The sequence below is a fragment of the Perna viridis genome, chromosome 12 (assembly GCF_037379345.1).
Source record: "Perna viridis isolate PV_CMFRI_1.1 ecotype Kerala chromosome 12, ASM3737934v1, whole genome shotgun sequence".
In the NCBI taxonomy this organism is placed as follows: Eukaryota; Metazoa; Mollusca; class Bivalvia; order Mytilida; family Mytilidae; genus Perna; species Perna viridis.
Genome location: NC_142456.1, coordinates 23,590,919 through 23,615,938, shown reverse-complemented (window position 1 = coordinate 23,615,938; position 25,020 = coordinate 23,590,919). Strand labels below are relative to the sequence as shown.

The 25,020-nt window shown below is 31.2% G+C and overlaps 1 protein-coding gene across 3 annotated transcripts in view; it reads right to left on the bottom strand.

Annotated features, from left to right (window-relative positions):
- Positions 1-25,020, bottom strand: part of LOC148601754 (procollagen-lysine,2-oxoglutarate 5-dioxygenase 1-like) — a 40,535-nt gene that overhangs the window by 12,216 nt on the left and 3,299 nt on the right. Inside the window, exons 3-15 of one of the 3 annotated variants that reach the window (XM_088556232.1) lie at positions 15,792-15,928; positions 14,766-14,880; positions 13,397-13,448; positions 12,081-12,193; positions 10,183-10,246; positions 8,914-9,011; positions 7,654-7,734; positions 6,476-6,577; positions 5,422-5,553; positions 4,220-4,341; positions 3,339-3,440; positions 2,579-2,704; positions 1,512-1,647 (exon numbers count right to left, since the gene is read on the bottom strand). In XM_088556232.1, coding sequence (XP_088412358.1) covers positions 1,512-1,647; positions 2,579-2,704; positions 3,339-3,440; positions 4,220-4,341; positions 5,422-5,553; positions 6,476-6,577; positions 7,654-7,734; positions 8,914-9,011; positions 10,183-10,246; positions 12,081-12,193; positions 13,397-13,448; positions 14,766-14,880; positions 15,792-15,928 — 1,380 coding nt within the window. The remainder of the gene's footprint in view (positions 1-1,511; positions 1,648-2,578; positions 2,705-3,338; positions 3,441-4,219; positions 4,342-5,421; positions 5,554-6,475; positions 6,578-7,653; positions 7,735-8,913; positions 9,012-10,182; positions 10,247-12,080; positions 12,194-13,396; positions 13,449-14,765; positions 14,881-15,791; positions 15,929-25,020) is intronic. The other 2 variants (XM_088556233.1, XM_088556234.1) reach the window with 2 other exon arrangements.

Below are 25,020 nucleotides of genomic sequence, written 5' to 3'. Positions count from 1 at the left end.
TTTTCAAACGTAATTTACTAAAACTTCTCCTTGTCGTCAAAGTCTAGATTATAATTAGGCCCTGAAACAATAATGCTAATTTTGTCTATCCTACCAGTAATTGAACAGCATTCCAAAATAGACACGAATGTTGAAATATTTACTTGAATGGCAATAATGGACTCAATATTCCAGTCAGATACTGTGAAAGTCCTCTTGTTCATGAGGTACAATTTTTGTGGTTTTACGTGGGTAGGTCAAAACACGGAATTCGGTTCCCAACGAAAAGGAGACTTCCACTGATGTGTATACTGAAAACCTCAAACACCACAATTTCAAGAATCCATGAACTTAAGTTTCCTCCCTAATCCACAAAAATTGGTATCCATGAAATAAAATACTTCCACAGTATAGCTCTGATGTAAGATGTAATAATGTTTTACAACACATAGATTTCTGATACAGAACTAAACTTTAATGTTTTGTTGAAACAAAACCAAGTTTTTTTGTAAGTCCTCTGGACAAACTTCAATATAGGGCCCAAAAGAGGTATCATAAAAATGGTTACCAGTATATTTAACAAATCAAAGAACATCAAGGATTCAATTTTTTTGTAAATAAGGACTAATTCCTATGCAGAAACCCACCTCCCCACCCCCCAAAAAAAAAGGAAAACATCCATTTACAACATTCTCTATCTTTTTTTTTTTCAGAACCAAATCCTTTTTGTATTTTAAAGCGATCCATACACTTATACCTTAATCTGAAACCAGTCAAATGATTTTGGGCCCCTTTTCCTAAATGGTTAAATCTACCACCAATCAAAATCATTCCTGACCTTCCTAACCTTTTGTATTGAGCATTAGAGAAAAACATAAGTTTTATGATTCAAGATTCAAGATTTAATTCAATAAAGAAAGCTCAAACTGCAACATGAAGTGCAAAAGACATATTTATATGAGATAGTACAATAAAGAGAAAATAAACTGTGAAATTTGTGGATGGAGAGGGTAAAGAAATAAGTGTCTCCCCTCATAGATTCAATTCTGGAACAGTCTTTTGGGCACTACACCACACAGTGGATTTCATTGGGGGTACCCCACCTTAACACTAGGGCAGTTCATTTATTGAAACCTGCAATAAACATCCTTAACCCTAGTATGGTATTGTAAAAGTATCCTACATGGGCGTCAATACGACAGGAGTACATGTTAACATGCAAATAAATTAAAAATAATGAAATTAATCTTATAATTTGAAAAAGTTGGATTTTGCCACCTTGGAGCACATTGTAAAATTCATGATGAGGGCAGCATGGTGCTTGAAGATGAAGGCATGGTGCAGCACCATGCTAAATTGGTCTAGGGAATCCTCTACACCCTGTGCAATCTGCATTAAAAGTTCAAACAATCACTTCCTAACTGCCTACCTCGTTTAAGATTTACATCACTTCCAAAAAAAGAATTTGAGCTATTAATATTTCAAAGCATATGCAAATATAGGAAGTTGCTATTTTTAGAAGACTTTCCCACCTTTTCTCTTAGATTCTCAGCAAAATGCATATCTGGATCTTTTACATCAGCTCTAGTGAAGGCATCTTTAAGTTTACCCATCAGTGAACCATGAATCAGGTATACACTGCTAATGTATGGTACATTCCACAGGCCTCTAAAATAATATTGAAAAGATAATTCAGGGGCAGGTATATCTCCAATAATGTGTATTCATTTTTATCTTTTTTCATTCATGGGGTAATAATTTTCATGGTTTTCACTGGTAGTGTGGCAATGAAATCAAGAATCCAATGAACAATGGTTAAAATTTAAAGATATACTAAAATATTAAAATTCTGTATCATTCATTTGACATGGGGTAGAAGCCATATAGAGCACTTGACATTCTGTCACTAAATAGTTGTTTCATTTTCTTTCTAATATTCCTTCAAGCTGAAAAATCTGTTTTTGTGACCTCTTTAGGATTTTTTTTTCGAAAAAAGTGTTCAGCTAGCAACAATTTGACACTTTAAGTCAGCTGATATTAAAAGTTTTTAAAAAGAATATTTTTAATTGGCTTTTAATGATTATTGCAATGAATTTTTAGAAGACCATTTTTAAGGCAGTAAATGAAATTATGATATTTTTGTATGATAATTAGTGACTGACATCAAATATATATACACAGACAACAAATGTGTAAGTGTTTGTAAGAATCATACAAAATGGGAAAAATTAAAAAACAAGCATGTCAAGAACCCACCAATCTGACAATAAAATATCACTTAAGGATGCTATCTCTATTTGAAAAGACCATTATTTGATCTTTGCATCACTGGCTTTGCACAGAAATTTTTCAATAGAATCTTAGAAAAATGATGTTTTTGACAGAGTTATCTGCCCTTGATATGTTCATTTTCAGTGCATTTCAATGAAATTACAACTCAATGGTCCAGCATCTTGTCTATTTTCCTTCATTCTGATGGAGCAAATAGTCAAATTACACTATCAACATGATGAGTTTTCTCATACCATGTTTCACCCACTGCCTGATTCTTACAGTGACCGACACTTAAAAAAAACTGGTTTCGTTACCATCAACTTACACTTTTTTGTATCCAACAATATCCATATAATCTGGAGATCTTGCATAATATCCGTTGTCACTGAGAGCTCCCCAGAAATTGGACCAATACTGGAAGGGTCTGGCCACCATTGGTGCAATCACTGTCCTAAAAAACATGAATTGTACTTATAAAAAATGTGAACAGATGAAGTCATTCAGACAGATGGAGTGATTCCTGAATAACAATTTAAGATTGTTGGCATGAGGTATATAACTTTCAAAAATAAATATCTTGATACACCAATATTTTCAAAACAAGGCTCCCTTTTTGTAATTGAAAAAAGTCTAATTTATCTGTAACAAATGCTTCATTACTTGCAGACTATACATCCTGTTATTGGCTAAATCTCTAAACATCAGATTAAATAAAAAAAAATCATGGTTCTAAAACCAAGTTTAACTTTTTAAACATAGAATTGTAAATTATATCTCATCATTCATGCTAACTGAAGGGGGGTTAGTCAATGAGCATGCTAAAAATATTCTTTTGCATGGAAAATTCTTTCATTCTACCCCAAAGCTCTACCTCTCAGAAGTATATCATAATCATGCTCATCTTCTACTCTATTGTTCATTTAATTATACACTAAAGGGTTGATTTCATCTTTCCAAGGAACTCTTTCATTCTACTCCAAGCTCTACCTCTTAGAAGTATAAAAATTCTTTCAAGGAAAAGAAAGTTATTTGGTTGGTTACTGGATGCCGATGAAATCTTATCAATGATTAAAGATCTGTTGTACCTATTCTGCTCCATCAATAGTTTCAATGTCTGTGGTTCTTCCAAATGGACAAAGCCATCCACTGAGAATAAATATTGACAGCTGGTCTTTAGACACATCTCCCTTAAAAACAGAAGTTCTGCATCAAACCAAAACCAAATAAGAGACATATCATTCATTGCATAACTTTTAAAATCTTCATATTTTAAAAAAAATATTGTATACTGTAATAGTATTGATTTTGACGGTTGATAATTTTTGCAGATTCCGTCAAATGGACATAATTGCGGTTATCGATTTTCAGTGTTTCAAAAAATTATTAGTGTAACACAGCATTAGAAATCAACACATCAGTACTATTTTTCCACCTTTTCTGCCCACTACGGAAATAGCGAAAATCGGGTACAACCGGAAAAATTAATGCAATTACAGTATTCCTGTATGTGACATTTCATGAGAAACTTGGTGGATTTTTCTAGAAAATCATGTGCATGCTCCTTGTTTTTAGTGGAGTGCAGGTTTGCTCAATTACTTTAGTTTCTAAATGCATGTTAGTTTGGTCATTTCATATTCTTTATAGTGTGTCTGTCTATTTTTTTTTTTTCTCTGTCTAGTCCTTACTCCTGGATTACGTTCTTGTTTATTATTGTTCAAATCCTGGTTCTTTTTATCTCCCTTTCATCTATATTGGAGGACAAAAACTTTCACTTGTATTTATATCATACCAAGTTCTAAATAAATGTGACCATAACTTCATAATAATGACTAAGCGAAGCAAGAGAAATTGAATGTACATGTATCGAATACCAAAAATCTACAAAATTCAAAATTTTTGTTGTTGTTGAAAATACCTTAAAATTTGTTCATCATTACTTGATGTACATGTAGCATAATATACATACAGTGCCCAGTTCCTTCCAGTAATTGTATCCATCCCATCCTCTGGTGAGATAACAGTTACAGATTTGTACAGATCACCATAGGTCTTGATGAAATAATCAATCTGCTTTTCATGTAGGTCAACCTGTCAACAAAATATCTTCAATGTCATTACTTTTGCATAAGCTATAAAAAAATCATTAGCAATGTTCAATAACTTGACATCCCCCACTCCTCAATTTGATAGCATGCACCTTTTAACATCCAAAATTATTCGGATCAAAATCTAAAAAAGAGGTGCAAAATGGGAATATGTAATGAAGATTCTGTGAAAGTTTCATATAATTCCATACCATGGTGTAGATCAAATTCCGTAAACTGATTCCAATCAAAGCTAAAATAGGAAGTGTACAATTGGAACATGTAATAAAGATTCTGTGAAAGTTTCATTCAAATCCATTTAGTGGTGTAAGAGGAGTAACTGATAAAAGATGGGTCCCCCAATAATTCAGAGATAACCAAGTCCATGTTTTGCTACATGAACTAATTTGGATCAATAATGGGAACATATAATGAAATCTATTCTTTGGAAAGTAATTATATACCATACAATTTTTATTTACTTGTTTTCCAAGAAATAATTTGCTTGACCAAAGCATGTTTCTCAAATGTTTCTTATGATAGTCCTATACATATTAAAAACAAATGTTTTTTAGGTGTTTTTCAGACATGATATGTAACAATTATTCTTGAGTCTGAAGTAAGTTTTGGAAATGATCTATTCCAACCAGTATAATCAGCATTAATTTCTACTTAAGTGGCAGTCTTTGTAAGAATCATGCAAATTCTGTAAAATGTGATACACCTAAAAAAGGCTACATAATTTTTTTTAATTAAGCTGCTTTATACATCTATAAAATGAAATGTTTAATTATTCATTCTTAGGAGATAATCAACATGGAAAATTCAATAGTTTCTAATACATTTTAGTGTCATTTATGGAGTTATTTCCCTTAATGTCAAATTCTACAGTACATTATATATAATGTTTATTTCTTATCTGGATTTTTTATGAAATGATGAATAATCTATATTAGCAACCTAAGTAAATAGATTGATTGATTAATTATTGTTTAACATCATATAGAAGATATTTCATGCATTTCAGGACAAGAACAACTCATCAACTGAATAATCTTAGCAACCCATGTCTGAGAATATTTACCTGATACTGAAGAAATAGGTCCATCCTCTTCTTAGGATAGTCTAGGTTCACAATATCTCGTAGAGACTCGTTCAAGAATGGTGTTGGATGGTCTATAAACACAGAAAGTTGGACTGTAGGATACTCATCTTCCTGAAATTATCAATTAGATTGTTAACATAATAGTAGAATGAAGGACCAAAAGGTGGGATAGACACCTGCCAACATCTAAATGAAAGTTTTAATATACTGTATAGCAGATAAATTCCATGGGGTTATGGGGTATTTTAGTGTGTTTAAAAACACAAAAATAAATTCAACAAAATATTTACTTTTGACTTGAATACAATGTACACATAAAAGCATCAGCCAAAATAAGTGATGCCAAAATTTTTCATCTACAGTTTTCCTTAAAAATCACCCTATTTTACACCTGCCAAAATAACCCACCACTCTGTATAACCTTTGCCTTTTTTCATAACTTGAAGACACTGTTAGTTAACCTGTGGATTAGGTATTAGATATGAATGGAAAAACCTGAAAATTCATTATTTCAACTACTTTTAATATCCATTATGCACACTTGCATGTACCATCATTTTTCATAATGAATTCTTCTTCAACTGAAAATTTGACATCACAAATTAAATATTCCACTGTTTGTCTGACATCAAAAGGTCAAAAGAAGACAATTATGGGGTCTTTTAGAGAAGAATGAAAAGCGTGCATTCATGTATTCAATAGTATTCTAAATTCAGAACCCTGTTCACAAATGGCACTTTAAGGAAGTAGACCTAGGGTAAGGGACATAACTTGTGAAATCTGTGATATGTTTGTATCATATTCAATTTCACCAAAGTCTATCAAACTTTCAAATAAACAGAATGAAATCAATCCAAGTTATTTTGATGCTTATATGAGATTGATGTAAAATTCTGAGTACAAACGTTCCAATGGTATGTAAGAGTTGTGTTCCTTACCCTAGGTCTACCTCCTTAAATAGAAATGATGAGTAAAAACTGGTTGTAATTAATGTAGGTGTATCTGAATACCAACTACATTAAAGGTGCTTTACCTGAAGACCCTCCAAACTAATTGTATTTTTGTCACAAGACATACATCCATGGCTGGTCGTCCATCCATCCACCAAATAGTTGGCCAAACGGTTAAATTCAGGCTGCAAAATACATAATATAATAATGAAAAATAAAATAAAGTCAATTCACTTTCACTTAGACTGCCAGTCTATAAAATCTACCATTATATATTAATTTGAACTTTGTATGTTTATCAAGATTCTTAGTTTAATGTATGACTGATTCAATAGGTCCAGAAATATTTTATTGGTTTTGTTTATTGCGTATTACAGTACCCGAACCAATCCATTCAACTAAAATCCTATTTTTTTTATTGTATGTGTATAAAAACTATGTTTAAATACCATAAACAAATTTTCAAGTCACAACCCTAGCTTGGAAAAACAGTTTTGCTCTTGGACTAAGAAAATTCATGCAAAAATGCAAGAAAAAATCAAGGGACCGGAACAATATTTGAACTTGATCTGGTACTTGCCATGGTATAGCAATGTTCCAAATATCAAATAAATATCTGCAAGCATGACAAAAAAAATGTGGAAAACTGATTTGTTGGACTGATGGACAGACAAAATGCAAACCTGAAGTCCCCTTCCGCAAAAGTTGCTGGTAGGTGACTACTAATCATATAACAAAAAATAGCAAAAGAATAATTAGTATTTAAATTTCTGAAATAATTTATTACTAGTGTGTGGATTAGTGAAGGTACCGTAGAAAAAATAAACCTTTAAGACTATACATGTACATACATGTACAGGTGAATGCCTAATAGTAAAGACAGATGCTGAACTAAATAAAATGTTTATGTCAAAAAACATAACAACTATTATTTCATAATTCACCTAAACAACTATCAAGTTGCTACTGAATTATAAATCAATGAACAAATATCATTGCAAATTCTTTAAAAGGAGGTTAAAAACATCACCTCACCATTAAGAAAAATGTTCAGAAAATTTATAAGTAAAAAACCTCAGTCCTAAAGCTTAAATTCATAAAAAAAATGTCAATTCTGCTTCAACAAGGAAGGGCTGAACCTTTATATTGAGATGCAAAAATGTAATATCCAGAAATGATGGATTGAATATTTTTTAAGGTTACAAAATGTACCGATGATGCCCTAGATTTGTTGAAACAGAAATGATTTGACCATACTTACCTCATAAGATGGTAACTTAGGAAGGAAAACATTCTTGTAAGTATCATTCTTCAATGTTTCAAAACTTAAAATATTGATATACTGCCAAAAATTATAGGAAGATTTCTTTCACTATTTGTAAACTATGGACATCTAAGACATTTTGAAACATGCATTTTTTACATCAATTAATATTTTAGACATTTTTCTAACAGAACTTTGCAGTATAAATGCCAAATACAGGCTCATTTAATTATCAAAGCATACATTATGTGTTAAAACTTTCGAATTTTCAAAGAGAAACCGAAAACATTTTTGAAATTCACTGCCCATAATTGGCACCAGAGAAATCAAATTCTTTGAGTGACAAGCTAGTACATGTATGTTTATAATATTCTGAAAATTAGCTATTGCAATCACAATGTACGGATCGAGAAAAAACAATTTAACATTTTATCCTTTAAAAATCAAAACAATACACTCTATAAATCCCTTCAAACTGTTTAAGAAAATTAAAACTGGAAAATTTATAAATCCCTGCTAATCATATACTAAATTAATCAAATTCATGTACCTTTAAAATCTTCCACCCTACATAAGCAAGCAATATTTATGATAAATGAAGAAGAATTAACGATGTTGAAAGGAATTTAAGCCACAATAATAAGTGGAAGCGAATACACACCGATTCACTGCATTGCATATAAATTCTATTATATATTGGTACAGGTAAAATGATATTCAATGACTGTAACCCAAAATAATGTGTGTTCAAGATTGTAATCTACAGCTCACAAAGTTTACATAATGAGGCCACAACTCCAAACTGTACAAGAAATAATGATGAAAATGATTATTTCTGACAGGAAAAAGAGAACTGGTTTATTTAAGGATTGCTTTTAATCTTTGACAAAATTATGCGATGTAATCCACTTTGCGGAAGTTTACACTTACTGAACCACGAAGCAGTTTATAAACAAGAAATAATTCTTCCAAAGTTGGTTATTCAAGCTTAACTAGGTCAAAATAAGAATGAATTCATTTTCTCATTTATTGCAATCCAAATAAAGATTTGGTTCTGCATCAAAACCTTTTGTATTTTGGGTTTTTTGATCATGGACCGCAGACCAATTTAAGAAATGGTGTCACAGTACGAAATTAGTAGATGCCTTCACAAATCTAAACTGGCCAAGTTGAAAGTATTACATTTGAACAAACTGTAGATTATAACCTTTAAACATAGCTATACGGCCTATTATAAATTTTAACCATATATCATACTTTGATGGGTCCATTTCCATGAGCCACAAGTGGGATGGTCCCAGTTTTTAAGTTGTACAGATAACTGTGTTCTCCTTTTGATTTCAGCATTACATCACCTTAAAAAAAGTATTTCATATTACATCACATAAGAAATAGATGTTTTTCATATTACAATCCCTTATAAAACCCTTTACAGGGCATAGCTTAATACAACCATTGAGGTCGAAACCTGAACAGCTTGGACAAGTATGGACATTCCATTTAAGCTAGATACAGCTTTGAATATTTGCCACAGCAAAAGAATTTGACCAGAATCCCAGTGGCCACTTTTTGGCCCCATTATTTCTCACTAAGCACAACCTACAAGATCAATCCCAATTTTCTTTTGGGGTTATGGCACTTCTGATACAATTTTAAAGAGACCCATTAATGTTTGTTTCTGGCCCCCTTTTTGCCCTCTCATTCACTATCAGTATAACTCACAGCACCCAAAATCAATATCAATCCCTGGGATCATTTGGTGGTCTGGCACCTTTGTACGACAATTTCAAAGGGCCCATTCACTCATAGGTAAGTTATTGTACCAATATCATGAAAAAGCTTGTTCTTCCCCATAATTTATAAATGGTTCAAGTAATAAAGATAATAGTAAAGTTCAAGTAACTGATTTTTTTAGTCATTTCATTGACCTGACATATTGAAATTTCTTATCCCTTTTTGACCCCTAATTTCTAAAAAAATCCAAGCCTTCATTTTGTGGTATGACACACTGTGGTACAATTTCGATGAAATATAATTACAATTTATCTTATCAGACATCATAGAAATACTTTTTTTGGCCCCTTCTTTGCCTACAATTTCTCAAAACAGTTTAAGTAGCAACCCCCAAAATCTATCAGAGCCTTACTTTTAAAAACTTAATGTCTCGTGGTGCAATTTTAAAGACACCTATTCATATTTACTCCAGAAATTGTCCATACATAATCAAAATGCTAGTTTCTGGCTCCTTATTCTTTAATGGTTTGAGTTGTGATCTCCAAAATCAATCTCGAGCTTCCTTTTGTGGAATGCCCTTTGTCATAAAGATCCATACACTAATACTCAAGTTTCCTGACATGAACTTCAATTGAAATGCTTCTTTTTCATTGATAACATATTAAGTCATAAAGGTCAAATTAGTGCCGTTAATGAAATAAAGTACTAAACATTATCATAACAATTCATGGCCGAAGTTGTTTCATAAATGTACACAAAGTAGTAACAAGTCTTTATACTAAAAATACATACTTAAAGCACCATTCAAGTTTTGGAAAATTTCAGACTTTGTATCCAGCTTAATCTTCCATTTTTTCTGAAAAGGCAACGAAAAAAAAAAACATTGAAGTATTTATTATTTATCTGATGTCATTTTAAATAGAATATGTATCTAGAAAATTTATATTTGTTGTTTCTGAAAACAATCAATCTTTCCATTTACATTTATATCGCACTTAAAAGCAGTCATACAGTTATTAAATGTAAATAGATCTGGAACAGGCACGGTCATCTTTTGCAAAAAAAAAATATGTGAGGTTCCAGTCACCTTACAGAAACAAACTGGGTTGGTAGAATAATACAATTATCAATTGGAAAGAGTCAATAACCAAAATATTAGCATGAAAGTCAAAGAACTCCTAGATTTAACAAGCTTGTGGAACTTCAATCCTTCTTGGCACCAGTGATTATATTTTGTTATTCAGAATAGACTGATATCAAAGTCGTGACGTTTTAGCAGGAGAAAATCCAAGAGTGATATTACTGAATTTATTTCAGTGTGAATTATCAAGATTTACTACACTGGGAACATTCAATAAAACAGTGCTATAGATACATAATAAAGGGATTTTTTTTTCTGAATCTATTTAATCTGTTAAGACCATAAGTTGTAATTTTTATTTTCATGAATAGATTCCATCCCTAACCTCAATTATAAACTCAAATTCTGTGTTTCAAAATCTTATTCTTCCTGTTACCATAATGATTCAACCAAGTTTAGATAGCTTGTAAAAGACTGGAAGTGAATACAAAATAACAGTCTGTTGGTTTTCATTATCATTTTTATATTTGCAAACAAAAAAAGACAAAAAAAGTAGGTTAGAGTCGCCATTAAAAAATAGAGTTGGGCAGTTAACCAGAACCATATTTTTTTTAATTTGGCCTTTTTTCTTCTCTATTTTGTCCCTTGCCAACATAGCCAAAAAACAATGAGACTAAAGACAAGAGTGAATAATTAAGTAGCACTTCAGATAAGAATCATGCAAAATGTATTTCATGGTTGGAAAGCCTACATATTTTTATTTTTGATATTTTGTTTAAAATGTTATAGTAAACAGAAATTAACATGTGGCTTTTCATATAGCCTGTGCTGCTGGCAGACAAAAATTATATAGAATGGACAATGAATTTCAAAATTAAGGGAGATAACTCTGTAAATGACACTAAAATACAACAGAAACTATTGGATTTTCAATGTGGATTATCTCCTTTGAGCAGATGGATTGGAATGAATGATAATACAATTCATCATATAGACCCACCAAACAACTTAATAACAAAAATAAAAATTAGGTGTATCACATATTAAAGAATATGCATGATTCTTACAAAGACTGCTACTTAAGAAGTATCAAGAGAGCGTCCAGGCAAAACCAGTCAGTGGGTGGCACATGACTAATTTTGTTTTCAAAATATTTTCACCAATATCATATCACAAATGCATACTTTCTCAAAGTTGAACTATAAAAAAACATCACACTATTGCTACCAGCCAATTAAGATTTTATAGACAATGTATCTCAATTCAGGGATGATTTTACAAGGTCATAAAACAAAACAGAAATTTGTAAAATCGGAAATAAATAAACAGTAAAAAAAAAGAATCATAACAATAAAATCAAGGTTTCAATATAAAGCGGAATTCCGCTATAAAGCGGGAAAAAATAATCCATGTCAATTAGCAATAGGAAATTCTGGATATCATTTGTTCTTATCAAATCATCCATGGTGTGATATTGTAAAATATCTAGGCACCCAAGAAATAGATAAAAAGACCAAGTATAGAGAAAAAGAATTTCTTTGGTTTTTCTTTGTCCATACATAACATATCCTATTCATTACTGATACAAGAGTGGTTTAGAGTTACCTACCCTTAGATGTCTGTCGAGGAATATCTTTGTATAATACAACTGATCATCATCCATATCATTGATAGGTTTATAATTTACTATTTCTACCAAATCTTTGGCATAACCAATAAATCCTGTAATACGCAAATAAATACAGCTTAAATATAACCAGTTTTATAGTGCATTAAATGGTGATGTTCATGCAAAAAAGTTGGTCTTCTGATAAAATGACAATTTTCTGATGAACTGCCTTAGGTAGACATTTAAACTTAGTATCAGACATACATGTAGATTCAAATACAGATTAGTATTCAGTAGTTAACACTCAATGTTAAAACTGTTAAGTTAACAACTAAGACATTTCATCAGGTAACGGTTGTTCCATATCAGGAAGACCAACTATATTACCTGAAAATAACTATTTCATTCACTGTAAAACAGTAAAAAAAGATATAACAAGGGTAAAACAGTATACTCCCCTCTCCACTGAAGTGGAGGTATAATAAAAAATATATGAACACTCATACATGTACTTCTAATATGATTTGAGTCTAAAAATTATTTCAGCCCTGAGAGACTCATTGATAAAAAGCAAGTGGTCATTTCTGTCTCCTTTGACAAAACTCTTATTTTTTAATTGCTTTATAATACATGTAAAGGTTACCTGCGAGGGATATTAAATATTAAACCAAGAAAAAAACATTGTACGGTTTTTAATAAACAACCATACAAGTAAGAACTATACAATTATTATCATTTGTTTTCATCAGCACAGTTGATATCAAACAACTCATGGAAAAGGGTCGATAAAAGATCTCACTGGCTTAGAAGACAACTGAAAGTTGATTATAATTTTGAAAGATTTAAATGTGAATTTGACGAATTACTTCATGCATTAGAAGGATAAGAGAATTGCTTTAAGTTAACTAAAATTCAGATTTTCTGTTATTTTTTTTGTACTTTTTGGTCACTTTCAGGTCATATTTTTGGCCAGGAAATGGTGTCCACACCCAGGAAACAACTTCATATTTAGTTACTATAACCTAATTTATCATAGGAGAAAATATAATTCGTTTCTTAAGTGTGTACATAGTTTTCTGGATGTACATGTATAAATATACAATTTTCAGCAGTTTTTGTTAAATTATGTAAAATTGTGGCACAATTATGACATCATTCTATGGAATTAATGCCACAAAACATTCTTTTTTCTAATATTTATATTTTCTATATATGTTATGAACATTTTTTAATAGACCAAAGCTGATATTTTTGGGCAATATTCATTGCCTAATGACCCAAACACCTTTACAAAGAAAACAATATGAAGAACTTACCTCCACTGTTTAGAAATCTACTCTCATGTGGCTTAACTTCAGGATAGTCAAACTTTTAAAAAATAAATACAAAAACACATATATACACATGTATATCCAATTAAAAATGAGGTCAATTTAATAATTAGACAAACAAAACATACAAAATATCATCAGTATACATGTACCATCATGCAATCAGAAAGTAGGAGTTTTTTTTTTACAAATGATTTATTTTTTTTGTTTGTTTTCGTTAGCAACATCACAGTCAGTAAATTGTATACCAGTAATGTAAATTATTAAATGCATGACATTCCTATCATATTCGGTAAAAATGAAAGGTCTAAGTGTCATCAAGAAACCATTAAGGCCAGTTGCTCATCATTTTAATAGGGACCAGCTGCCCTTTTCACAAAAAATCGTACACGAAAAATCAGTCATAGGTTTATATGACAGCCACAATACTTAAGATTTATTATGACATCATAAGTTATGACTAATTTTACAGATATGATTTTTATTGGTGAAAAGAACTACAGATCCTTAAGTTCTATTTTCTGTAAAAATCAAGAAGTTTTGAATCGTGGTAGAAATAAAACACACAAGTCTTTCCATGAAATTGTACTCAAAATGTTATTTGAAATACAGAAATTGTCAGTAATTATACATAATGCATTGCAATTTCAACATCAAAAGGAAATAACTCACTTCCCCCCCCCCAACATTCTATTGAATTAAAACTCTAAATTTGGTTTTGTGCATCCTCTGACGATTCTAATAAGAAAGGTCAATTTGTGTTTTAACAGGATCTTATTTGAATTTGGAAATATTTAAAACAATAAGCAAAAATGATATGTATAGAACTATCCCTACAAAGGAACTTGTCATGCCATCATAACTAAGGAGGGTTAGTTAGTTTTCATCGCCTTTTGTTACTCAACTAACTTTACCAATTAGCCATGCCAGCAATGGCAGCTTGACTAACCCATTTAATAAGGGTTAGTTTCACAAATTATTTTTTATTCATTTTCTTAACTCCAAAATAATTCAAATAATACCTAGTTCTTATATAGATAATTAATTTTGTGTCAAATTCATGATTTTTTTTTCTGATGATCAGGATTTGTTATTTTTTTCCATTTTGCCTGATTCTTACAGCACTAAAGACCTCATACTTACTGGTTAAGTAATAGATGTCAAAATCAATTCACATTTTTAGTGGGTGTGTCTACAATAAATCTGTTTTTTGTTTGTTTGTTTGTTCACAAGTTCTATTTTTGTTTGTTTTTTGTTTTGCTTTGTTTTTTTTTTGTTTTTTTGTTTGTTTGTTTTTTTTGTTTTTTGTTTTTATTTTTTTTTGGGGGGAGGGGGCTACTAATAATTTGCTTACTTTCAAACTTCTGTCAGGCCAGCAGAAACCTTCAGCTGAGAACACCACATTGGCATCAAACTTTTTAAACTTTTCTATTATCTCTTTTGTACCAGCAGTAAATACAACATCATAGCTAAATAAAGTAGAAAAATATTGATCACAAATATTGAGAAAATACTTAAATAAGTTCCAAAGTAATAAAAAAAAAAATACAATGTTATTTTTTTTTAAATATATACAAGTAAAAAGTTTTAAAATTGCAAAACTTGACGTTTTGAGCAGGTAATGGACTTACTAAACCTACCCTATTCTTACATTAACTATTCACTGTTTAAGTATCAGTCTTTCTAAAAGTCAGACAGAATTTGATTCATACATGACAAAAACCCACCATTTTCACTTTTATTTCTTGTTCAGAAATGGCTATAAACCACCTAACCAGTCTTAGTTTTTCACTTGGTTATTGCGCTATAGAGATAAAATTTATATAGACTGTGTATGAAATTGACACTTTGCAAGAGTTATTGCTCTTGATTTTGGCTTAGTATGATTGATTCTAAATACAGAAAGGAGTATTGTTACATGAATATTTAGTATATGTAGACCGAAAAAGCATTGTTCGTTCCGTGGGTTTTTCTACAGCATGAATCGCCTTATCATACGCAGTGTCTGAATTTTATATGGACTGGTACTTAAATAATAAAATTTCTCCTTTGAAGGAAATATGGATTTACCATGTATAAAAGAGATAGTTCCTAATTATAAGCACTAACACGTACTCTAGTGACAGAGTAAGTCTTCCCATGGATAAATGATGGTAATCTGATGAACTGTCTCTGGCTGAGGTACTTAACTGAACAATTTAGGAGATGTAAACTAAGTTTCAGGCAGAGATATAAGTGTACTTCTATATTGTCCAGATAACTACCTGCATGAAAGCTTTTCTGGTGATTAGATTTTAATCAAGGGAATACTAATTCAATCCCCTGAATATCACGATTGTATTTAACATGCTAAAACAACTATTCACCCAAAATGACCTACCTATCTGTAAATAAGATTATGAGATCAGTTCTCCCAGCATACTTGGCTAAATTTTCCTTCATTATGTTGACCTTATGACCCCCACCAGAATACTGGACAATGTCTCCTCCTCTCCATTCCTCTCCCATTCCATAAGTCTGAAAGTAAACAAGAGATTCCCAGAAAAAATACAGATATCGTATAATAAGTTCACATTTTCTCTCTACAAAACATCCTAGCTATATATTTTGAAAGTACCGGTACTTATATATTCACAGGATACCAATTTTCATGGATTTTGTGATTAATTAAAACCACGAAATTCACAAACACATCTCACAAACTGTTCTGAGCATTTTTGGTTCAACAGTTTCAGAGGAGTTACGCTGACAAGGCAATTTATGAGGATTTTTGGCAAATTTCTAAAGGGCATACCTCCTACAAAAATTAGGGGATCAAAATTTCCTGGTGTTATGCATAACTAAATATGATGTTCTTGCTATATACCAAGTTTCAGTAGTTTGAGAGGAGTTGCGCTGACAAACTTGGTGACAGAGACACAGACAATACAAATACAATATGTCTCCCCACCAAAGTAGGGGAGACATAAATCACATTTGTACAAATCATGTCTAGAAATAAACTGGTTAATCTGACATTCAGAGTTTAATTCATAGTGAGCAAGTTATTTATTTCACCTGCAGTTCATAAGTATGAATATTTACCAATGAATAATACATATTTATTTTTTTTCTTCTTATATACATGCAATTTTTGAACAGAAATTAATCTTCATTATACTGAAAAAAAAAATTGTCAACAGTCTTCGTGAAACGAGTCAGATTGAAGGCAATCACAGGCAAAATGAAGTTGGCAGTTCTGAATCTCCTAAGTCTCTGACTATGACCAAATGTCAGGCAAACAATACCAATTGTGGAATATATTGTTGCTTTGTCAATATTGAAGCCATCCTGCGTATGTACTTGTGGAAGAAAAGGGTCAGTCTAAAGGCTTGAAAGTTCCATATACATTGTATCATATATAGAGATCTAATGATGACCAAAATTCAATTCTACATATTTTTTTTAACCTTGAACAGTATTAAATAAACTATACTGCTCAGTACTGAGCACATGTAGGTGACTATACTACATGTAACAGGTCTACAAGTTAGTCAACAACACAATAGTTTAACTTTTCTTTTAAATGTACATGAAAATATGTGACAACAGTAAATGATTTACTGACAAAATATCTACAAATATGTAAATCTAAACACAGTGAACTCTTATCCAAGTTCATTCTTGCTCTGAAAGGTACCACATTTTTACAAAACAGTGGTTTTTGTCTTAACTTGAGCACAAAATGTTGAGATCTCAATACATGTACTGGATACATACATTTATAATGTATGAATGTAAGGAATTCTTCATAAATCATGTTCAAAATGTACATTCACTCACACATATACATGTATTTCATTTTCATTGATAAAATACTGTACAATATATTAATAAAATTTATCTAGATACACACCTAAAGGTCAAACCCTGAGCAGATGGGGCAAATATGGACACAAAATTCAACTTTGATACAAGTCTTCATTTGTAATTAAATATATGATACAATACATATAAATATCAAAAAGGAGCTTACATTATAAAAAAAACAACAAAAACAAAAACAAAAAACAGTTTGAAAAATACTCATGAAAACTGCTTAAAATATTTTGAAGTTCTTGTGCTAAAATGAGAAATCCACCCCCCTCCCCCCATTTTATTCATTAAGTCCAAAAATTTGTAAACATAAATCTGAAATTTCTTACAAGTAAAGAGGGAACTAGCACCAATAATAAAAGTGTCATGAAAATGGGTGCAACCATTATGAATTGGAGTAAGAAAACTGTTAAATTTTCCTTTTTATATAAAGAAAGTGCCACATCACCCAAAATTGTAAAATTAGAAATGTTTAAAAAAAAAATAAAAAGTTAAAGAAGCTTACATTAATATCAATTAACGATTCACCAAAACTTCATTGACATTACCGCAAGGGTTTTTGAGTTACAAGTATAGTTTGAAAAAAATAAAATCCCCACATTTTTGTACAAATAACGTCCTATGCATCAAAAATGAAAAAGCAGAAATTTATAAAAATCGAAAGGGTATCAGCTCACATAAATAGAAACAATTCACCGAAATTTCACAAAAATTGGTTGCAGCATGTTAAGTGTGAACAATGGACACTGGTATACCATAATACCTCTAAGGGGGTATAAAAATGATTATGAAAAACCCATTTTATTCTTCTTTATCATGTACAAAACTTAAAACCCTTAACACTTATAAATAAATTGTATTATCATGAGCACAACACCACAAGTACAGTGTGAATATTCGAAGGATTTGGTAGTAAACCTTTAAATATTTATTGAGGAAGAGAAACACTTCAACCCATAACTCTGCTTTGTATCACTCAATATTTATTTCTTAAGTAGTAGTCTTTATAAGAATCATGGAAAATCTGAAAAATTTGATACCCCCCAAAAAAGGCTACATATTTTCATTTTTGTAATTCAGTTGTTTTATGGGTCTATATTATGATATTTGCAATTATTCATTCTAATCTGTCTGCTCTTAGATTCTATTGTATTTGAGTGTCATTTACAGAGTTATCTACCTTAATTTTGAAATTTACAGTGCATTCTATATAATTTTTATCTCCTAAGAACATGGGTTATATGAAAAACTGAGTGTTAATTTCTGTTTACTATGGCAATTCAAACAAAATGTCAAAAATAAAATTATGTAGGCTTTTCAACCATGAATCACATTTTGCATGATTCTTAGCTGGAGTGCTACATGTACTTAAGTGTTAAGACTACTATTCTACTGTTGATATAATCATACATGTAGAAGTACAACATAGCGCAGAAGTACATGTACAATTGTGGTTAACACAAGAGGGTTTTAAAGTTTATGACTACATGTATACGGACTCGAGTATTTTAGGAACACACTAGAGTCATGGGGTTGAGCTTTTAATCATAATACATGTATGTGACAGAATGAAGGATCATTTCCTGAAAAAAATTGCACATCAATCCATATCATCCTATTATTCTGAGAAACTTAGACTTCATTTCAGGGGTTCAAATTGAGTCATGTTAGTGGTGGTCCATCCTCTAAAGGCTAGGACCCTCATTGTCTGACCTACAGAAGGACCTCTGAAATATCATTAGCCTAAGTCCTAGATCTTTAATGGTACTCAATGACTATTTACTGAGGACTTCTGGTTTTCCTCAAGTGGACCTTAGATTGTAAACTTGAAAAAAAACAGGACCTTCCACTCTTGAAAGTAAGTTTGGACCCATGAATGTACATAAATTAATGTAGCTATATGCTACTTAATTAAAGAATAACTGTTATGTTTTTTCGGTCTATGAAGAAATAACCTCAATCACATGGTGCACACTAAATTATCTGTGTAGCAGGTTATTTCCAAGTGTGCACCATGAGCATTGAGATTATTGAAACTACGCAGACTTTTTGTATCGCGCTAGAACTCTAACAAATGGGCTTCTGGAACAGGGTAAAGTTGCTACAAGATTGAAGTCATCACTACAAAAGTTTTATGGTCGTCATCATGAACTGGTGAATCGTTATGATGTATCCATAAGCACCATGAAAACTGATTTATTCAACAGGTCATAGTTTACCTTTCCTCGTTTATCTTCCTTGGACTTGACTTTTTATGAGCAACTCGGCTGGTGTTTCTAGAAAATCAGGGGACACTTACCCTACCAGTGCACCTGATCCATGCTCCCAGTTTTTAGTGGAGTCCGAGTTGCTTATTTACTTTTGTTACTTTGTATGTATGATTTTAGTTACTTTATGTTCTTTGTTGTGTATGTCTGTTTTCCATGTCTGGTCTTTGTCCCTGGATTACATTCTTTTGATTACCGCTATAACCTTGGTTACCTTGATTACTCTTTCAAACAGACCAAAAAAAATATAACATTAATTTCTTATAATGTAATTTTAGTATAAAAATTCAACGAGTAAATCATTGAAAAAGGTTGATGACGTCACAGACATATACAACATTTGGTCTATGAAATTATGAACAAAATTTTTTTATCCAATCAGAAAGTGTGTTACTTCTGAAATTAAATTATACACCCATGAAGCGTAACTTTAAAATAACCTTATCTACACGTATTATTGAAGTAAAATGTACAGTACAGCTTTTGTTTTCAACTTACATGTACCATTACCATTAATTTCTATTGTACTGCAAGCTGCTGTTTTATCCTAATGTCAGTAAAATACCAATTTTTATGTTACTTTAGTACTTTTACCATTTTATTGGTGTAACACAAGGAAAAAATATAATATTAAACAGCTATAGAATTCCATCATATTTACCGAAGTACCAATAAACTAATAGTAATTTCCATTATTCTTTCCTTATACATTAAAGAAGTATTATGAGAATATAAAAGAAAGTTTACTGGGAAAATGTGCTGCCAGTGAAAGAAATTAGCAGTAGACCTATGGACCGAGGTCATGTAAAATCAAGCAGGTCTATGATGAAACTGGTCCAAGTTGCTTTAAAATGTAAAGTGCTGTCTATGTAAAATTATAATTAGTCTATATTGATGAAAAATTCAGTTTTTAACTTTTTTTGAAAAAAACATATCTGTTTTAGTATTTTTATAAGTTACATTATGTAGGTGGTCAAAATGACCCAAGATTTAAAGATTACATGTACTTTCAACAAAAATTTATGTGTAGTATTGTTCAAAATATTAATAAATTCGAATGCAACATCTGTACTATATACATGTATGTACAATGAAATATGTGTACACTGAAAAAATGTATCTGTTTTAACATCTATATATATTTTTCTTGCTAATAGTAATCATTAATGTTATTTTTCCTACAAATTAAACAGATAACTTTTGCAAGTTTGTTTGTAAATCAGTTAGGTGGTAAAAATGGTTCAAAATTCAAGGATAACTTTTGACAAAATATTGGTGAGTAGAACTGTCTGTGAACAAGTAACAAAAAGATACTTTATCCATGAATTGCTTTAAACAGTTGACTGAGTAAAATTCAATATGTAGGTACAATATAGTTGAATTTACCATAGTACAAATTAAATTAGTCTTATATATAATGAGAATGGATATGGTGAATGCATGTACATGTATGTCAAAGAAACAAAAACCCCTTCTCGATGAAAAGGTCGGCTTATTAGTAAATTGCAAGGTACATGTATTTACCAATTTATACCCATTCTATATGTAACTCCAGTAGAATTGCTTCATTACAACACATAATGTGTTTATAATTCAATTAATTTTACTCTATTGTTAGGAACTAAAGTCAAAAATTTTATAGTAGACTATGAAAATGAAAATACACCAGGATTGATCCGAAATCAATTTTTCCAGTGATGGTTCAGAAACCAATGTTGACACACGCCTGTCTGCCCGTCCACCATCACCAAACCTATAGCCACGATCAAAAATCCTTGCTTAAGTGTAAAATAAAATTTAATACTAATTTCTAAAGTTACATGCCCTACTTCTTTGACTTAAGGAGGTAGACCTTGGGTAAGGGACATAACTCTTGAAATCAGTGATATGTTTGTATCATAATCAATTTCACCAAAGCCTATCAAGCTCTCATTTGAAACAGAATGAAATCAATCCCAGTTACTTTGATGCTTACATTAGATTGATGTTCCAATGATTTGTTAGAGTTGTGTCCTTTACCCTACCTGTCTACCTCCTTAACTTGTCCATTTTTTGCACACAAAATAATTGGATCTACTAAATGAATAATAATCCTTCAATGCTAACATGTACAGTACGTATGTTTCACATAAAAAAAAACTGATAGTTAATATACAAGTAGTTATGGTTACCAATATCATTGAATAACTTCTGTTGACCCTTCAGCGTAACAGACCACACATATTTAAGTCAGTATATAATTAGGTATTGCATTTTGCACTGTGTCCTCTCAAGTAAAATAAGTAATGATTAATCATGTGCATACAATCATATTATGTATACATCCCATTATTAGGAAAATCATATTTTGTCTACATATAAATTTTACCTGTATCTCACCTGTTACATGAGACTGTTAATTATGATACTTAACTACAGTCCCCCCCTCGCCACACCCTGTTTATTCCATTGGGTTAATTAACAAATCATCAGCAAAAATGATGAGACTGGGCTCAGCATTTATCAGTGTAAGGCTGTAATTGTACTGTATTGTAACATTTGTTGGTAAACAGACAGAAAGTCATAGCCATAGGACAAAAAAGACACAGGACAAAAAGTCACAAATCGTAATTTGTTCACCCATAAGACAAAATGTCACACTATGTCAGTTATATTGGTCACTATGGTGGATGTAAAATTTGACTATTTTGAGGAAAAAAGGTACATGTACATGTATATGAAAAATTTTTGTGTTCTAATTTTGGTGGATGCTCAGTGGTGCAAGTTATTAAGCAATGAGTAATTATAATACTAAATTTATTTTGTCATTTTATAGCCAGATTGCTAAAATATGCCAAAATTAGTACTTGCAAAAATAACCTGCTACATGTATTTGGAATCCCATAAATTTTAGGAGAGAAAATTTGATACATGTAAATCGTTTTTTGCATTAGTCCAAAACACTGAGTCCGATGTTCAATTTCTGGTCCAGAGAAGCAACAGTCAGGCCATAAGTAGGTACAGTCAGGCAACAATTTGATGGATTGATGACCATTGACTGATTGATCGCTGATGGATCGATAACCGATGACTGGTGACCGATCTGATCGCAGTTTTGTAATGTAAAATGACACATAAGATAAGTTTGAAATAAAATAAACGTAAAATAAAAGTATAAAATGATGTTTAAATCTATTAAATTATTTAAATATGTGTAAAATTGACAAAGAAAACAATAAAAACTGTAAAATAGAGTGACCTCTCTGTGGTCACGTGATGTGATCACCAGTTTAATGGATCAGTTTGTCGTATCTATGACTGACCAGAAACTGATCGGTGATCGATGACCGATCGCAATTTTTGTTGCACGGATCGGTTCAGGTACTGTATGTCTCCTTTGGACACATAAGTACTGCATATATGCCACTTGCTTAGTTAGTAGAAAGGCATTGCATTGCCTACCAATTTTAATACCTTAGGCATGAACCCTAGACTTTCAGTATTCAACATATTCAAGGTGAGCACCACAAGACCACCGTGGCTGCCCCGATTTTGAATAAATTACACATTTACATGGGTATAAATAATATTAACAATTTTTGCTAATCATAAATCTAATCATGAAAATATAATATTATACAATCTTATTAAAATCACATCTCTCACTATAAATGCTACACTATACCGTGGGAGATCTGAGGACATTGAATCAAGGGTCACACACAAGGGGTCAAAATTCATAGATCAAAATTGTGCCTTTGAAACGTTCCGTCAAAGGTAAACTTTTAACATGTATATTGGTTATTAAAGCGGTCAAGGTGTTCCAAGTGGACACACTTAAGGATGACAGTGCCCATGGTGCAAGCATCTGATGGGGTATTGACACCAAGAAAGGCCTATAGTCTGTGTAGCAGAGTATATAATATTGAGAGATCTGATTTTAATGAGATTGGATATTATATATGTACTTTTCCTTCAAGAACATTATTTCATGTTAGGTTTAAAGCCGTTCATGACAAGTTGATCATAGGATGCTTAAAAATACTTAGTCCATCAAACGAAACAGGTGAAATAATTTACATATGCTAAATCAGCAAGAAAACATGACATTATGTTAGACAAACAATAATAGAATTAAAGATACAGAGGAAAGAAATAATTGATTATGGCATGTTATTCACAGAATTAAACTTGTAAGTGTAACATATGTTTATGGCAATAAAGGAAATTTGGATAAATCTATTGATTAAACATTCATAATAGCAAAGGAAATAGATGGCAACCTGAACGACTTACCAGTTTGACATTAGTATTTATTTAATAAATCAGTATAAACATGTGTCTAAATTGACTGATAGTAAAATAATAATGTAACTACTGTTCAGTCCTTAGTGAATTACATATGTAATTCATGAATCAGTTCTAATTCAAAATAGTCATTTTGAAAATCTTGTGATTTACAAACCTGAAAATGATTATGAAGAATAATAACTAAATTACCAAATTAATAAACTAGAAGAAATTAGAGTGCAAAGGAATAGTGAAAAAGGAAAGTCTGTATAACTATTAATTGGCATTATAAAGGTGAAAACCGGAAATTTGGAAACAACCACAATCAGGTTGATGCTGACTAGGTACAGGCATTTCCAATGGAAATGGCGGGTTACACGATGTTTTACATGTATATCACACTAAACTTCCAACTTTTGATATGGCTTATTGTTTCCAGTACATGTATATTGAACTACAAACAGGCAGCGTAAAATTTTAACCGGGCAAAGGTTTATGAATCAGTAGCCGAAACAGTACAGAAGATATATTAAAAATATATTGTATATGCAAAATAATAATCCATGATCTATAATCTTTCTATCAGAAACCGAATACTTCTCAATAAAATCTGGATATGTGAAAAAAAAATTTTTGAATTAGTGTATGAGACATATTTTTACATAACCCTGGTCCAAAAGCCTGTCTTTCAGGCATAGATAGCATATTATAATGTCAGAATAATTGCAACAAGCTCGAAGGTTAGAGACATAAACACCATATACAAGGGAAGCTGGTATATTTCTGCACATGAAATGGAAAGGAGAAGGTTCAGTTATGGCCAATTTTGGCCACAAATATAAAATTGTTCAAAATAAAGATTTTTATCGCTTTTGTACACAAAAAGTGTTTTTACCAGCTAATTTGATAAGATTAAGATCAAAACAGAAATGCATCTCTACATTGTAGCACCAACAAAATTGCCTAAATGATGAAAAATCTATAAAATCTCATTATTTCAGCATATTTTTGACAGTTTTTGTGAAAAACAAATGTGGTCGCATGCGTGTTCATTCTTGATCTTTATACATTTTGTGTAATATTGTGAGATACAATATATATGCAAATATTTTGGATAAACATGGATGTGGCCACTTCTGTTTTAGGCAAAACCCATCGAAAAAATATGTGCAAAAATGTAAAATAATTGAAGATTTCACTAGCATTATGTTAATATTG